The sequence below is a fragment of the Salvia splendens genome, chromosome 1 (assembly GCF_004379255.2).
Source record: "Salvia splendens isolate huo1 chromosome 1, SspV2, whole genome shotgun sequence".
Classification (NCBI taxonomy): Eukaryota; Viridiplantae; Streptophyta; class Magnoliopsida; order Lamiales; family Lamiaceae; genus Salvia; species Salvia splendens.
In genome coordinates this window covers 27967450-27986215 of record NC_056032.1, presented here as the reverse complement: position 1 = coordinate 27986215, position 18766 = coordinate 27967450, and the positions used below count along the sequence as shown (strand labels likewise).

General features: G+C 36.6%; 1 protein-coding gene and 1 pseudogene across 1 annotated transcript; both read right to left on the bottom strand.

Moving 5' to 3' along the window:
* Positions 1-1395: 1395 nt before the first annotated feature.
* On the bottom strand, positions 1396-5613 carry LOC121797693 (annotated as a pseudogene).
* A 1930-nt stretch (positions 5614-7543) lies between these two features.
* Positions 7544-13808, bottom strand: LOC121746381 (histone deacetylase 9-like). The gene is made up of 14 exons (XM_042140188.1): positions 13482-13808; positions 13262-13374; positions 13061-13178; positions 12817-12891; positions 12514-12733; positions 11743-11806; positions 10971-11063; positions 10787-10895; positions 10600-10649; positions 10425-10515; positions 9686-9756; positions 8188-8286; positions 7920-7986; positions 7544-7846 (listed from the first exon to the last, which is right to left on the bottom strand). Exons 1-14 carry the CDS (start codon positions 13516-13518, stop codon positions 7755-7757), a joined length of 1299 nt encoding a protein of 432 aa, XP_041996122.1. The 5' UTR covers positions 13519-13808; the 3' UTR covers positions 7544-7754.
* Positions 13809-18766: the final 4958 nt, after the last annotated feature.

Sequence of the window (18766 nt, the reverse complement as noted above, 5' to 3'; positions counted from 1 at the left end):
ACGGGGGGGAGATTGACTCCACATCCACGGCTAGGACGGAGACCCGCCATATCCCGTCGGAAGCGAAGGATAGCAGCCATATCCCGATGGCTGTGAAGGATAGCCGGCCGACGGCTGTGAAGGATTGCCGCCATAGCCCGATTCCTCCGAGTCGGGTGATTCGTTGTCTCTTCCGTGCATTTTTTTAGACTGAAAGTGTAGATAGTGAATGGAGGGATTGTGTGAAAATGGGGAAAAAATAAGTGGTGAAGAGTGGTATTTATAGAGGTAATAAAAAAAAACAAAATTCGACCGCCGGTGCGCCGATCGCCGGTCACTATGGCCGGCGCGCCTATAGCCGCGGCGAAAGGACGCCCTGTGCGTCCTCGCCCCCCCTCCCTGTCGTCTATCCGTCGTCCGCCGTCCTACCGCCCCCATTTCCGTGTCCGCCCTGGGGGCGGACAACTCCTACACTATAAACCACACCGGGACCGCTCCCGCCGGGGCTATAGGCGGGGCGGTCCCATAGTGGATACTCTTACTCAATTGTCTTGTTTGATGGTGTTTTGCAGCTGAACCGTGTTAACGGAGTGGTTGAGGAGTTGGCTGGAAACGTTATCCGCGCCGTGGGTCGTTGCTCTCGGCTCGACGACCGATCGAGACATGGCGTGGGGCGTAGTCTAGTTCGATAAGATGGGCACATACTTGTTGTTTTGCCAAAACCTTGTACCTCTTTACTTGTAACCTAATCGCTTCGGTATATGTAATATAATTAGTTAGAAACGGAATTTATGTCCTTAATTTCCTTTCTTGCATGACTTTGAAACGTTCATTTTGGGGATAAAATGAAGAGAGTGCGACTTCTTTTTATTTTGCTCATAACACTTCGCACCTTATTTCTTTTACGACTTAGCAAACATTTCTCGTTCACGAAAATAAATACTTTCGTTCAAAATTCAAATTTAGAAAATTTGAATTTATTTGTCCAACTTCGACGGCGTCTAATGGATATGAAAAGGGGGCGGTCATTACAATTAATTAACATTGCTCATATAGGGTTGCGTTAGGGTAATACTAATTTACAGTAATAACTAATAACTTTTAATTATGTGTTTAAAATTTATCAACACAAAGACATGAGTTTATCAACACAAGAAGATTAATAAATTTATGTCTTGGTGTTGATATTTTCAACATACAAAATTGAAAGTAGTTATTAGTTATTATTGAAAATTAGTTAGTATTTGATCACACGGAGCTAAAAAGTTATTAGTTATTACTGTAAATTAGTATTACCCTAACGCGAACGCTTAATCCGTACAGATTTCAAATGATAAATGAATGATGGACAAGTGGAGTAGTAGTAATCAAAACATATGGTAAAAAAATAAATTGAGACACACGATCCAACACGCATATCAATAGTAATCATTATAATTCCGTAACAAATTTCACCAACTCCGCATCTAATATACGGCACAATTTAGTACTATTCTTCTCGATTTAGTGATAAACCAAACATAAATATTGAGACTATAGCAATTATAAAATAAAATAAAAAGACCTTATAAGAAAACTCAATAACCAAACTAAACGTAATGCCTTTGCCATCTTTCATCACACGGTCACACTCGGGAACTTGCACGACCCATGCCCTGCAAAAGCAACACTCAATTTCACTCTCAACATAAAAAATATTTGAACAATACATTGATAAAGTATAAACTCTTTAACAAAGTGTCTAACACACTATAAAATTTCAAGATTTTAATGTCATTTTCGATTGATGTTATTTTATCATCTGTTGACATTTCCTAACAGTCCAGCACATAGTTTAGAGTTAGTATTATTTGATTACATCCCTATGTTAATTGTATAGTAACCAATAAATAAAGTGTAATTAAACTTACTAGGATCAACAATGGTCTGAACTGCAAGGCCATCGAAGTAACAAGACGCACCATCACCTCTAAACTTGGACCAATACGAGCTGAATGCATAGTTAGCATCAGGCACGGACCTACTTTGGGCCAAGCCACCGCTCCAGCGGGGACTTGGCCGGCGTTTGAACTCTACAGATGTTCAAATCTATGTTCATTTCTTCTTTTCCTTTTATGTTCATTTCTTGAGGCTTTAATTGAAAAGGAGAGAATAGATTGGAGAGAGGGAGAGAATTTTATATAGTCTACTCTGTATTTAACACTACAGTTAACTCATGACTCATAAATAGGCAAGGTGTCATTATATGTGGATAGATGGCTTAGTGGGGGTGTGAGCTGGCAGAAAATTGTATCCATATTCTTATATTAACTCCTGCTAGGCCTGTCAAATCGGGTATCCGCGGATACCCAATCCGAAAATTTCGGTTACCTGATCCCGAATTTTCCAAAACCTAATACCCGATACCCGATCCGAAAATAATTTCGGGTATCCAGTCCCGGTTGTGGTTTTTTTTTTTATTTTTTTTAAGAAAATTAATTACAAAATTTTAGAAATACAAACTTGTAGTTCGAATTTGGTTCAAACTTGAATTAGTTCGAGTTTAAGATAAAAAAACTACTACAAATTATTAGAAATAAAAAATTCATATCATTCATCCATAATAAACATCATAATTCATACCTTAACCCTAAATGTGACTTAATAGTGAAGGATTTAGGGTGTACATTTGATTTTTAAAATAATAAAATAGATATGTAATTTATTAAATTTAAAAGAAATTTAAAAAAATTGGGTAATTCGGATAATTTAGGTATACCCGATCGGATATCGGGTTACCCAATACCCAATAATCTAAAATTCCTATACCCGAACCCGATTCGAAACCCAAAAAATCGGGTATTGGGTATCCAATTACCCGATATTTCGGGGATATCGGGTATCCAATTCCCGATATCCATTTTGACAGCCCTAACTCCTACTATAAATTGTAAATTGGGCTCTAATCGGATGAAATTTTTAATTAATGTCATCACTTAATATATTGACGCCATTTCTGTCTCATAACCACAGTTTAAAATTTTAATTTATCACTAAATAATTTAAACTTTTTGTCTAATAAAATGCTTTAGTCATAATACTTATAATTTTACTATTAATAATTAAAATAAAATCATTACAATTATTTAATTTTCTCAAAAATTTCAAAACTAGCTTAATTCAAAAAACTATTAAATTTATTATGACAAATTGTCAAAACTTATAAGATAGCTTATAATTTTACTATTAATAATTAAAATAAAATCATTACAATTATTTAATTTTTTCAAAAATTTCAAAACTAGCTTAATTAAAAAAACTATTAAATTTATTATGACAAATTGTCAAAACTTATAAGATAGATTTACCATGATCGAGAGAATATACTACATATATCTTATATAAATAGACCATTTGGGGATGATACAAATTTTAATACGTAATTGGTAAAATAAGAGAGAATGAGAAAAACAGTGGAATTAGTGTAGTGGATGATGAGGCTTATCAATGATAAAGTAAAAGAGAATAAGAAAATGTTTTCATAAATAGATATTGACTATTTATATAAGACGGACCAAAAACGAAATTGAGCCTATTTTTATAGGACGAGGGTAGTATATAGAATTGATAACAATGATTTGTTAGAAACAGTTTTCATCATAATATACATAAAATATTTTATATAAAATTAAATATTTAAATAATAATATTATAGTTACTTTTTATATTTCAGCACCGGCTTATTTAAACTTCTGGTTCCGTCCCTGGTTAGCATGAGACATGATCGACACGGGCGTGTAGCATGCCCCGCCCGGGGCTAGCTCGTTGCAGGTGGAGTTGCCTTGCAGGCAAGCGAACTCCACAGCGGGGGCCAAGTCCACTTCCCTCATTGTCTTGGTGGCCAAAACGCACCATATATTCCCTTTGTAAGGTCGGTTATTCACCGGCTTCGCCAAATGTCGCACCGCCCAGCCCTTATCTCCAGCCGGGCACGACCCGGCCAAATCCATCTGGAACAAATTTATTTAAGTGAACTTGCATTATTTTGATGGAGTGACATTTTAAAAATTATTTTATGTTAGGGTGAGGAGTATCGTATGAAGGAATGAGTAAAATATGTAGAAATCGAATATTCATAGTGAAATTACTTCAAAATTTGGTCATGATCAAATTATTGTTTTTCCTATTTTGGATGGATTTTGATATTCTATAAAATCGAAAATTTGTTACTCCATATATCTATAATTTGAATAAAGATTTTTTTTATTAAAATAACGTGATGAAATGTGTTTTTTGGTTTGATTATTAAAAAAATACTCCCTCTAAAGACGCATTTTGACTCAGCAGCGCGAATTTCAAGAAATTGTTTGACCTTATAAAGACAATGAGTAAATAAGTGATTGAAATATGGGTCCCATTTTTATATGAGTATTAGAATGTGAGTGAAATGAATTAGTGGCTTACTTACTAAAAGTGGAAAAAGGTAAATGTTTCTTTAAAAGATGGACATCCAAAATGACAAAACTTGACAGGTTTTGGCCACTAAAACATGAAGACTATACCTGGTGAATGGATCGACCGCTGCTGCTGAGAATCCCCCAATGCCTCTCAGTACCGGGGCCGGGCTTCTGGTTCTCGTCGTAGATTGAGAATATGAAGGTCGGAATCTCAACTCCTGGCCGAGCCGGCGTCCCGAGAGGTAGCTCGTACGACATCTTGGCGGCGAGATTGCAGAGGTAAGTAGCCGAGTTGTAGGAGTTGGCACTGGTCTGGTCGATGTCGCCTTCGTGTGGCCACCCGGTCTCGGAGATCGCCATCCGAATGCCCTCGAAACCAAGCTTCCCCATCGCGAAGTTGACGGAATCGAGCATTGATCCAGAGCATTCGTGTAGATGAATCCACTATTTGGATCGGTATAAGCTAGGTTGCCTTCCTTGAGCAATGCGAAGTCTAGGCTCATTGTTGTGGGATTTTTAGACCATGGGAAAAAAATGATCTTGTGCCGTTTAAAAATTTCATTAGTGACCTCATCACTTGAGCCGGGATGTCAGACCGGAATTTCCCGGCCGAGGGCGGGAAACTCGTCTCGAGGACGTCCATGGCCACCGGGTCCCCACTTTGATGTTGTGGATGTTTAGCTCGCTTAGCTATTTTCTGATGTACCTCATTGCCGGGACGAGGTCCAGCCACATTTGCTTGTCGTTGTTACTGAATACCTCGTTCCCCACAAGTACGAAACAGATTCTCGTACTTGAGTAGTGGGTCAGGACGTTTTGGTTGACCCACTGGTCCGCCTCGGATCGGTTTGAGGCGATCCGGGAGATCTGGTCGTCGGGGATCATGATCGAGACGTGGATGTCCGTCTCCGAGAGAAGCTTTAGGACTTCGGGGTCCGAGTCATAGAGCTTCACGTGGCGGACGTTCATCGACTGGAGTAGCTCGATGGAGCGGTTGGGCGACGGGAGGTTGTTTCCGATCCGGCCGTAGTTAATGCCAATTTTGTCCGATCCTAGTAATGCAGCTGAGAAAAAAAGGAATAAATGGTTAGTAATATTCAAGGTTATGAATGAATGAAATTAATATAATTACATGAGAGTGAAACTATGTAGCATAGTGAGAGAGCCAAAATGGTAGTCTTCATGGTTGCTTTCCTTTGTTGTTTTGTGAAAATGTAATGTTACTAATCCTATATATATTGTGGGGAATGTTGTAAAAACTGTTGAACTACCGAATTCAAGAAAAAGATGCTCAATGATCTTTTTGCAGTGTATGATAAGAAAATATGAATGCATTGTGGTTGGAGAATAAGACAAATAATTATCTAGGATAGGAGACAAAGATTGTGATTAGTAAATAATTGGAATATTGTGACGAGTTGATTAAGGTTAGGTTGTTACTTGTTTTAGGGGTTTGTTGTCTGAAATAGAATATATAAACGAGACACCAATCGTGTGCTAAATAATTATTAGGACATAAGTATTTATAAAACAAGGCGCCATATTATGCATATCTTTTGGAATCTGTATAGAATGGGATACATAATACTACCTCCGTCCCACAATAAAAGTTACTTCCTCTGTTCCATAATAGATGGCACACTTTGGTAATAGCACGAGATTTTATGAGATGTTATTTTGTGTGTTGAATGGAGAGATAGAATATTATATTTATATTAATGTAAGAGAGAACTTTTTCCAAAAAAGAGAAATGTGATATCTTTTATGGAACAATCTAAAAAGGAAAGTGTGATATATATTATGGGACGGAGGGAGTATATATTTGGCGTGAGTACGAGTTTTATGAAATATAAAAAAAGTGAGTTGAATAAGTTAGTGGACTATGGATCTCACTTATATATACTCCCTTCGTCTCACTCCAAATGACACATTTCTAAAAATAGAAATATCACTCTCTCTACTTTTCCTTCTCTCTTACTTTATTCTCTTCACTTAACTCACAAAACAACACTACATAAAATCTCATGCTAGAATAGAAATGCTCAACTTAGAGTTGGACGGAGAAAGTATTAGTTTTATAATAAAATGTCAGTGAAATAAGTTGGTGGAATGTGAGGCTTACTTATAAAAAATGTGACTCTCATTGTACGACGAAAGTAGTGGTACAAATCTATTTACTACTTTTAAAATACTACTATGTTACAACTGATAAATTAGCATCCTCCTACAAATAAATTAATTGTCTAAATTAAGAAATTCTATTCTTCTATCATAATTATTTTAATATCCAATACTTTAGTACATATAACAAAATATAATACCCCGTACTGATTTATTACATAATAAAAGACATTACATTAAATATATTACCCTATTCGTCCCTTAAAATTAGAATTTTTTTTAATATTAATACAAAATTGATATGAAAGGGTAATTAAATTAATGTTACTGAATAGTAGGATCCAAACCCACATTATTAGTAGTATTATATATGTGATAAAAAAACATTTTTTAAAATAAAGATAAACTAATTTTAATGGATGGATTAAAATAATAAAATAGACTTATTTTTTAAGGACGAGAAAGTAGTAGCAGTATATTTTATCGCATTAACATAGCTTGGTTTCAGCCCTACAGACCTGAAGTATTAGTAGTATTTGTCCATTTGCTTGTACTTAAGTTGTAATTTCATGAAACTGCAATTTAACTAATCAAATTTCTATAAACAAATAGCTTTGGGATGATAAAAATGTCCTCTTTCCAGATTGACCGCTAAGATGGAAGTTGATTGGAAAGACAATTTGGTAATTGTAATAAAGTTATTTTGCCATTTTAATATATTCCTTAATAATAGATTTTTTTTTAATAAAAATCAACACATTTATTCTCACTTTACTCTCTTTCTTTCTTCATCTCTCTACCTTTTTCATTTCATATATATTCTTGATTTACTTAACTAATTTAACACAATTTTTCTTAAATTGCGTGGCGGAAAGAAATACCTACACTGCAACAGAACAACATACTTTGAAACTATTCACTTTTGGTTTTATTGAAACATAGTTGAAACAGTTTGCAAAATATGAATACTCGTATAAGTGAGTTGCCGCCGCTAGTGCAACTTGAAATATTGCATTTAAGTTTTGATCATTTCATTCCCCATATATAGTTTACAAATAACATTGGTAATGCAACGTTATAAAAATTTACACATGATCCAAAAAAATCGCGATACACTGTTCCAATAACAGACAAAAGGGTAGCTATTTCGCAGTTGCTACATATTCACATTTCGAGCATAGACTTAGAACTATATCAAAACAAAACTCCTAATACCGGCTACGTACCATCGTTGTTCTGATCATTGTCATTGTCATTGTCACCTTCATAATATTCGTCATCACGCTGAACATGCTTGTCTTGCATTTGTCCTGGGAGAAATATTTCATTTGTAAATTAGAGACAAAAAGATGTGAGATCAGAAGAGGGTAAAATTTTACTTACGATTTACGCGTTCATCAGGATTCTGCTCATCCTCATCAAGTTCAGGAATATAAAAATCCGGAGGCACCTAGATAAAACACAAAGCATTCACGATTCCAATTAAACAACCATCCGTTCAACATGATATGCCATGCATAACTGTCAAAAAGCTAGTAGGCGTCAACACTATTCAGACAACTGCTTCAGCATGAACAAACGAATAATAGAAAGCCATGGGCAAGATCATGGATTCATGGCTACAATCAAGTCCTTTCAATACTCTGTTTACCTCTTGCATTTGTACGCCAGGAGCATGTTGAATGGCACTAAGATTTTCACAAACTTGTTGTCGGATGTTGTTAAGGTATGATTTGCTGTTCAAATTCTCCTGCCATATTAACAAAAGGCTGAAGTTGTCAGTTGCTTCAAAATACCTGCTTTATCAAATGGAGACCAACCTGGTTGGGTACAGTGTTGTTAGGGTCGTGGGGTGCCCCGGGGCGATGAGGGGGGACCCCGGGGCGACGGGGCGAGAGACCCACGAATCGGGGCACCAGAATAGCCGAATGATGATTATATTTGTGTCTCTTTTATAAGTTTGTTGCTTGAATGTTTATCACATCAAATAAATCTACATACATCATTACTTCATATCACATCTGAATATGGACCCATGAATCAGGGCGTACTATTAGCCTAATTAAGCTATATCTATACTTTTAATACAGGTTAATGAAATACATTGTGTGAAAAAGACTTCTTGGTGTGAAAGTACCATTTTCTAGATTATTTATCATTTATGTAGTAATATTTAAAGGTATTTAATCAATATAATGAATATTTTAATTAAAAAAACTAAAATTTTTACTTTTCTAACTTGTAGAGTGGGTAAAAAAAGAATTATTGAGTAATAAAATAACTGCACTAACTAATGCATTGGAATCGATACAGACTCTAACTTGAGTGGGTGAATAAGAATTAATAATTTAATTAGACTAACCTAGTGGTATAAAAACTAATTAATTAATCTAGGAAAATATCAAAAAGTGGGTCGCAGAGATGATGAGGCTGAGAAAACAATTAATTAATCTAGAATAGAGGAAAAGGTGGATTAAATTAATGAATGCCTTGATTCTCTACCCATTAAAGCACATCTCCATTTTCAAAACCCAAAAAATTTTGTTAACACAACAGGAAAACCTCTTCGGCTCGCCCCAGTCGCCCGTCGCCCCCGTCGCCCCAACTGCGCCCCAACTGCGCCCCATGAATCTCGCTCGACTCACCCATGTCGGGGCGAAGCCGGTCTCGACCTGAGCACCCCACGCCCCGAGCGCGCTTGGGTCGCGTTTTTAACAACACTGGTTGGGTAGGCCCATAACCATAACATATATACTCCACTCAATATACTCCCTTCGTACAATAAAAATATGTGCATTTTCTATTTCCGTCCGTCCCATAAAAATATTGGCATTTCCATTTATGGACAGTTGTCCCCAACTCATCCCAAATAGATCAATTTATTTACAACTTACACCACTATGGCCCACCATTACAACTCATTAAACACTAATAATAATATGGGTCTCACTATCCACTAACACTAACTTAACTACCATTCTCTCCCTCTCTCTTACTTTACTAATTGTGGATTAATTCTCGTGCCATTTCAAGTGCATATATTTTAATGGGACGGAGGGAGTATAATTAAGCACGATTAAGCTGATACGAAATTCCCATATATCAATCCAAGTGGAAAACAGGGATATAAGATCTTTATGATCACATACCATATGCCCGCTTGCACATTTCAACGAGTAATCCGGAGCAAAATATTTGAAGTACTCATTTTCTGGTATCTCTGCAAAACATTATGCATAACTGATTAAATATGGTAGATACGGTAGTTTCATTTTGCATAACTATACGACGACATAGATGGCCTCTATGAATTTGAACCAATAATACTCACACACAGAACAAGGTGTATTAACTAATAAGATAGCAAAGTTTGTAAAGATATCTTATATTCTTATTGCAGAACGGACTCAAAAGGATAATTCCATATGATGACATGACTAAGACTGCTGGTGCTGAAGGTTAGAGTAAAAAAAGTTATGCAGCAGCCATCAAGCATGTACTATTATTAACCATATAATTCCATAAGCTAAAGCTAGAATAATAAGTATCAGGATCTAGGGAAAAAGGATAGGACTAGTTAGAGATATTGGCCCCATTAATATGTCACCAAATATATTTATGAGCATGCTCATGATATGTGCATATAAAGAAGAGGAAATATGTTTTTAAGACCCGGTGAAGAAGATAAATGACAGCAGAACTGCCAGAAATCAATCTTTGATCCATCAAATAGCACATACCAGAACTTCACAGTAGATATGTGAGCAACATAACTATACTAAATGAACAGGCATGAATAGGTATAATAGCCATCCAAGTTCAGAGAAGTGCTGTGGAATACATCATGTAAAACGTAAACTAGCATTAATGGCAAGTATATAACCATACCACTAGCGAGCTCCACACCTAGAAGTGCCCCTGTCTCCACAGTCCAACATCTGGCCACATTCTCTTTGGTGTATCCCCCACCTCCAGTTACCTGCAAGCAGAAAACTCTTTCTGCAAGTCAAGAAAATAAAAACCATATTGCAGAAATGAACTGTTAATCTATTTAAAGGCCAACCAGCAAAGGCAAATTAAGTTGCTTGACAAACTTCACACAAGCTGCATGACCTGTAGGAAAAACCGCACGGGGCAAGTAAGTGATAAAACAAACTATCACAACAGTGTGCCCAGGACAAAACAGCGAACATGATGGTGAATGAAATAGGAAAAAAAACAGTTTAAATTTCAAACAACAATCATATTACCATCAATAGAAAGGTTGAAGCATCCCAATCTGTCCCCGGCAAGTGAATCTGCTCCACATTGGAGAACAATGGCTCCAGGAGCATAGCACTCAACAACTTTCAAAATGATCTACAATATCAACACATAAGAAAATTTATTAATACCCAAAAGAAAGTACAATAAATAGAGCTGATAAAAAGTTACCATTTTAAAGAGACGTAAGAAGCTCCCGTCATCTATTCCATCCCTAAGAGGTACATTTATAGCATAATTTTTGCCTTCTTTTTCTCCAACATCCTTGAGAATTAAAAAACACAAGAACATACTTATTCAACATTGGTAGTATGGTACTGAGGTTTAGAAGCAGTACACTTTCTCATAATGAATCAGTGATGACTAAAATAACAATTTAATGACATACATGCAAAGAAATTCTAATTTAAAATTTGTCTACGTTTGTGCTCTTACCAGATCTAGAACCCATGAATATTCTGAATGGACCAGTATAGGAATTGGTCCCTATACTACTGCCCGAATTTGAAGACTTAATCGCCAGAAATTATATAATAATACAATTTCAGGTATCATAAATCTATCAGTAATCAAGTCGAGCTTACAGAAAACATGACATACCTCAAACCAACACTGGGATTCAAGGGTGAGAGGGTGGAAACAGTTTAGCAGTGAATTGATTTCAGTCCATAATATGAATCATATTTATATACAATATTCTGAGACAGACACAACAAGCTGACAGAAGAAAATAACCTGAAGGGCTAAATGCTTCATGAATTCTAGCATATCTTAATACAAAAAAATTGAAAACTTTAAAATGTAATCCACTTATTTTATAAAGTGGCGATCCATTGAATCATATGATACAAATGAACCAAGAGAAGTTCACTATATCTTCAAGTCAGGTGTCACCATATTTTCCACTGCGACAAACAGAAAATGGCAGAAGTGAAGGAAGCACCTTGACATCACCTGTTCCAGGAAAGAACAAGTCACCGTACTTGTGGAAACTAACTGTCATCACCCTGCCATGTAAAAAGTTATGTACCAAAAATTGTTAGTTGAACACCGCAGGCTCCTAACTTCTTCAAAGTAATGACCAGCATATAAGTTTCTAGCCCACATCACCAAGAAATTCTATGTTCATCGAATAGCAGTTAAAAGGATATTTAGCCAAGGCATGATGTCTTACTACTCGAGAGATACTTTCAAAAAGTAAAAGCATCTATGCCAGGGACCATATAAGCCTACATATCAATGACTCTAGTGTTGTCAAATTTGATATGTTATGCCTCAATATGTAATGAAGTACATATATGCCAATTGCCAACACGATAAATTCAGGCAAAACAAGAAGAGATTATAAGCGATGTGCATAATCTAGCTATATTCATTCTCTGTCACAAATCTAACTTACTTCTATCATCTTATACTACATGATGAAAAGGCCAGTGGAAATATGGTAAACGTTTCCAAAGATATTTTCATGTCTAAGTGGCAAACTTGGGCGGAGAGTTTGTGAAGATGCAACAAATAGTACAATAGAAAATCATCCGACACTTCTTAAGACATCTACAAATAACATGAAAGCACATGCCTAGCTGGAAGCTGCACCAGTCCAAGATAAGTCATCACCATTTTAATGCTGATTAGATGGAACATAATCATCAGATTATAAAAAACTACCAATCAGAAGGTCTTTGGTTATGAATCAACTATTATTTTATGGTACCTATCAGTAAAGTAAAAGGCTTCTTCCACCCCATCACCATGGTGGACATCAATATCAATATATAACACACGAGCATGGTACTTCAAGAGCTCCAGAATTCCCAACACAAGGTCATTGATGTAACAGAACCCAGATGCCTCGCACTTCTTTGCATGATGCAATCCACCAGCCCAATTTATGGCAATATCACACAACCGATTATTTAATCTCCGTGCAGCATCTGCAGCAAATCAGCATGCCTCAGTGAAAGCTTGGGGAAGCAAGGCTTGGTAGAGAGCCACCAAACATGTAAACAGAACATACCTAATGTACCGCCAGCATAAATTTGACAGAACTCAAACAGATTCTCAAAGACTGGACAATCTTCACCAAGATTATCTACAAGTTACAACAGTTATTTAAGAAATCACATCAACATCAAATCAATCTTAACAAAAAAAATATATCAATCAATCGGTATGAACCAAAAGCTATAAAAGTCCTCTTAGGTTTGAAATTTTCTAGTTACTCAATCCAAGATACCATAAATTTAACAGAAAAATCATACATTTGGCCATCTCATTAGCAAAGAGCTGTTGCTTGTCAGGAGAGATTCGCTGCAGAAACTCAACATAATCCGGAGAATGGAACTGAGCTAGCTCCACAGGATAAGCCTTGTGAGGCCTCTAATTATTCAGGAAATATTAATCAGGTATAAATAAATAGCTAGAAAAGGGAAGAAGAAATCGAGTAAGGTCAAGGCACGAACATAGATTTCCATCTTATTGTGAAGCTCATACGCCAGAACCAAATGGTGCGTCATGCACAAACGGTGCGGCTTCATTGGATGATTAGGCCCGAAATAAACGTTCCCCACATCCCCTGCAGTTTCCTTCATCCGGTCAGCACGGTTCCCCTTGTTTCCACATACACATACACACACACGCAAGCACGAATTGAAAGTAGGAGTCAAGAGTTTAAAAAGAAACCGTCATAGAAATAGGAAATCCTGTCTTTGGTGCGCATTTTAGAGCGAGGTGGGGAAGAGGAGCGGCTGAATTGCGCTTGCCGCCGGCGGAAATGGAGAAGAAATGTGAAATAACGAACTTTCAAAAACCTAAACCCTAATCGGTTCCGGAATGAGGAGGTGTAACGATTAATTTGGGTTTAAGGAATCGAAACACGTTAAATTATATATCACTCTTTTGTGTGCTTCACCCCATCTTCATCTCCATCTTCATCTCCTTCTCCTGAGTTTCTCTTTCTGAAGTGCTTTTCTTTTAATTTTCTGGGTTACCTTCGTCACTTCATCTCAATTCCATTTTGCCCTTTTTTATTGATTTTAGTACTAGAAAAATATCGATTTAATAAAAAGAATAAAAATTTATTAAACGTTGGGTTGGTAATAAAGAGTCAAGGTGATTTAATGATTTATGATAAAGAAAAAAAAACAAATTTAGTCATTGTACTCTACCAGTTGTAATTTATAAGTCATAATTTTGTTAATATCGTTGTAAAGAACTTTTACTGCTGTAAAGAACTTTTACTGTTCCAAGCGTTCCTCCGTTCATAATAGTTAAATTATTTTTCTTTTTAATAAAATACAACAACTTCTTCACGTTTACTTTATCCTCTCTTCATCTTTTTACCTTTTTTTATTTTTTACTTTATTCTTCCTTTACATAACTCACTTGACATAAATTTTTAAATCGCATACCGAAAAGAAATACATCTACTATTGCGAAAAGGATGAAGTACTTTTGATACTTATTTTATTGAAATTACCCTTCATAGGTTATTTTGGTCAAATTAAGGGCCTGTTTATTATGTAGAGGGCGATAACTGAAAGAAAAAATCAATTAGTTATTTGTCAAAATTTTATCCTCAGAATAAATTTTTGGTTTTGCAAACCAAAGAGAATGATGACCTAACCCAGGGGAATTCGAATCCCCGCTGCCTCCTTGAAAGAGAGATGTCCTAAACCACTAGACGATGGGGGCCACCTTGACCAACCGCCCTCATACTATGATCCGTTTTTTAAAATTGTCAATATAACGGAATGATCAGATCCGAGGGATCTATGTCACTAAGTTATTGGGCCTAGTTTGAGGAAGAAATTATTTGCTTAACACATGTTTGATATTCAATTTTATTTTCAGTTTTTTAGCGTAATATTGTTGGTAATGAGTTTATGAAATAGATACAAATAGTCTTTTAACTTTTTTTACTGTGGAAAAACTTCTTAATTCTGAGTAAAGGTCAAAATTGATTCAGAATATGTGTTCATTTTATGATTTTGGTCCTACACATTATGTTCTAAATTTTTGAATTACAAACATTTCAACTCGGATCACAATCGGTCCAAAACTGACTGATCCGTCGAATCGTAACGGTCAACGTCTTTAAATAGTATTTCGACCCAAATAATCATTTTGTTGATAAATTTTTAATTAATTCGACAATAATAATTATTATTATAATAAAAGTACTTTTATACTATATATAAAATCACTTTTATTTAAAAAACGCTTCCCACTACTCTTTCACGATATTCATCTTCTTCCTCTTTCTTTCAGCCACAGCGAAAAAGTGAAGAACCCTAGTTCTTGAGTGACTTAATTGCGTCAACTGTGGAGCGTTCGAGCTACAAAAGAGGGTCTGGGTCCGGCGAGAGTGGCAACCGACGTGAGCTTCGATTCCGGTACGAGTCTTGCAATTGTAAGAAACTTGCTTCACTCTGAATCGCCAAAAGCCATGACAAACCTACAAAGGGAACTTTGAGTGCACTTTATTCAAGTGGTGCGAACCAATCGTGCCAATTGAAGAAGACGGTGTGGATTCATCGTCGATGCCGGCTGAGACGGATGGGGATACTTTAGACTTGATTTTGGCATCGATCGATGAGGATAATCGGACCATACAGGAATTAGCTACTATTATGATGTATGGATTTTGTTTCTTTGTTATGTAATGTTTGTTTGTATGTTAAAGTTCAAATAATGAACTTTGAGATAATGAACAATCAGAGTGTAGCATCTGTATCTGGAAATGTGTTAGTGTAATCTTGAAGTGATGAAGTAAAATTGTGTTGCACTGATTCTGGAAACATATTATTGTGATGAAGAACTAATGCAACTTGATTCTGGAAGTAATGCAACTTGGTTTTACTTCAAAGTTTTATTATACAAGTGGTACAACTTGGTTGCACACCAAGTATTTGATATAACACCTATTTGAAAATACAAGCAACTACTCCATTAATGTCTTACAAATCTCCTCGAATTCAGCAATCTCGCTTTGGAGTTAATAATTGACCGTCTGTTTGGCTCCCTGAAAGAACTTCTTTCGCCGTTCTCCTTCGTTCTCATCTTCTTGTTTATCGTTGTGAATTGCTCAGGTTGGATTGTCAAACTGATCCGGCTGGCCAATTGTACGCCTTCCACCTGTGAACACAGGTGAGTGGATCCAGTAGAAATCCAGATTGATCAGCTTAACTTAATCCTACTTGAGTGAGATGAATGGAGGAACTCAAAAGTGTTTTCAAAACCTTAACTCATATTAACTAGTATAGGGAAGTAAGGATCAATCCCACAGAGATAATGTGTTTTGCATTTATTGTTGGACACGAAATGGGAATGGTTGCGGCCACGCTGTCTAGGGGTGGGTTAAGTTAACTACTTGATTTGAGAAACTAAACAAGCTAAAGTTCTAAACTGATCAACTTACTTAAACGAAACTAAACTAACTTGATCAACTCAACTAAACTTTCCCAAAATGGGCAAACAGAATAAAACGGGGACTGTCAGTCCCCAGCAAAGTGTACAATAAAGTAAAAACTTTTTAACAACTTCATCTTCTTCATAGCATCAACATGAAAAGCAGAGCAAAAAGCAGATCTGAAACGTTACGTAAAACGAAACATCATAACAACTTGTGAACTTAAATCTACTCCTAAAATCTAAACTACGACTACGCGAACAAGAAACTAAACCATGATCATGTAGAAATAAAACATTAGCTACAAAGATCTAAACATCCTAAACAACTTATCCATGATTTCTTCGCAATTAAATAGAGACATAACTTGAAAGCTCAGATCTGACCAAATCAACGTGAAACAAAACATTTTTTAGCCAAGACATGCAACATAAAACGGAAACCGAAAGCAGATAAGAAATATCTTGCATGAAAACAGAACATATCAACTGAAAATGAAACCATAACTATAAATTTACTAAATCAAAACATTAAAAGTCGATAAAATCAAAAGTAAACTGAAAACACATAACGAAAACAAGAAATTGTTTCATCGCTACTTCTCGAAGCGGAATACCAGAACCGAAAGCTAAAAACGCAGAAAGCTAACACCAAACCACAACTAAACTAAACTAAGGTAGGAACCAAATGTGTGTGTGACGGAAATCAGGAAGATGAAGTAAAATGAGCTTCGATTTCAGCCCTAGAAGAGAGCTGAATTCCTAAAGATATTCTAAGAATGCATACGAGACCTCCAGACCGAGAGCTTCCCCCCTTTTTTCGTTGGGCTTCTGATAAGTCGTATTCTAGGCCTTGGTTACGGGTCAGTATGATGTGCTTAATTGATTATATTTGCAAAACAGTTGTTTAAAGTGTGCAGGTTAAGCATTCTAGCCAGTAGGGAAGTTTCGGAATGTTCAGGTGAAGGAGGCGCCAGCATGATCTCATACTGATCAGTATTCGTGCTAAAACGGCTTGAGATGGAGAATACGGATAGCTGGGACGGATTACCCACAATTAAGGGCAAAGAAGTCAAATTGCAACGAGGATTTGCCCTAAAATCAAGGGAAACCTCCCTATAAAAGGAAGCTAAATTGGAGAGAAAGATGACACACGATACACATTCACTCATTCACCACCATCTTTAGGTAGAAAGTTCTCTCGGTAGTTTCAGTCTTTCAGCCGTGTCCCGCTTCTAGCCTCGCCGTAGCCATGATCACTTGACGTTCAGATGTTCCTAGAATTCCAGTCATCGTCCATTCCAGCCAGCAAGATCGTAGTTTAGAGTCTTATCGCCCGGAGTGGCAAAACACTTTTACATTGCTTTCGTAGTTTTAAATTTCTCGCTTTCCTTACGTTGGATCTTGTTTGCCTTTGGATATTTTCTGCTTTTGAAGTACTTTGTTGAAGATCCGAACGTGTTTTTGCTATGAAGTTGATTTCCGTTTTCTTTATTGAGGTGTTTCTTTATTCCTTTGCCTAGTTAGCTTAGATCTAAAGTTTCTCGGTGTTTAAAGTGCTGAATCTCTCAATTTCGTTTACGTAACAAATTTCGTTAGGATAGATAAACAAGTACTGTTTGATCGGAAAGTAGATCGTTGCATGCAAAGCTTAGTTTTAATTTCTGAATCGTTCTTTCATGTTGACCAGTATGCAGAAGTCCAGTTTCAGTGTTTGATTTCAGATTTGATCTTAGTTTTGGATCTGTGTTTGTGAGTTATTCATCTGAGTTTTCCGTGTTGAATCTGGAATTGTTATCTGAATTTTGGAAGTGTTTGTTGAAGAAGATGATGTCTATTTCAATTGGAGGGGACCACTTACTTTTCGAGATGCTTTTGCTTTTGTCCTTCACTTTTGGTTAAGCCCTGTCAGCCCAGTCATCAAACTTCCACTACACTCTGAATATTCTGTTTAGCCCAAAGTAGAAACCCGTACCTTCCAAATATTTTCTGTTACAAAATTGTCTCCCCATTCCACATACACAGTTACATTCCAAATGTTTTCCTTACCGACTGACCAGTAGAACACCTCCTTTAAGTTCCAGCCTAGGTAGAAACTCAACCCAAGCGTGGTAGCTAACCAAATCTTCCGATTGTCACCGCGGTAGTTTAAGAATGCACCATCTCTGTGGGATTCGACCCTTACCACCACTATACTGATCAGTAGAAGTGGGTTGAGGAATCTTTGAAACCAAGGTCTAGGTTAGCTAGGATCTCTATCCTGATCAGTAGGATATATCCTTGCTTGAACGACACCTACGCACCTAGGTCCCTTTCAAATGGCGCCGTTGCCGGGGATGGATAGCGTTATTTGCAATTACTGTGAGTGATACTTCGGTGTATATATTGTGCATAACCTTTCTTTTTTTTTCTTTTCTTTTCAGTTTATGAGAAGCAGTTCGGCTCCTGACCAGTGGAGGCCGAAGATACTTCAGAGAGGATCGATACTCGTAACCACTCGATCCGGGTTGTCGACGGCTTTATCTGACTTAGGTTCGAGTAGCGACGAAGAGCAATAC

What these genes read in the sequence shown, in the direction of transcription:
- LOC121746381 (XM_042140188.1), bottom strand. Translation starts at nt 13,518, where the DNA reads ATGCGCACCAAAGACAGGATTTCCTATTTCTATGACG. An exon ending in ACAATAAGATGGAAATCTAT is followed by an intron (nt 13,179 to 13,261) that starts GTTCGTGCCTTG and finishes CTGAATAATTAG; the next exon opens with AGGCCTCACAAGGCTTATCC. An exon ending in CTTCAACCTTTCTATTGATG is followed by an intron (nt 10,650 to 10,786) that starts GTAATATGATTG and finishes TTTTTCCTACAG; the next exon opens with GTCATGCAGCTTGTGTGAAG.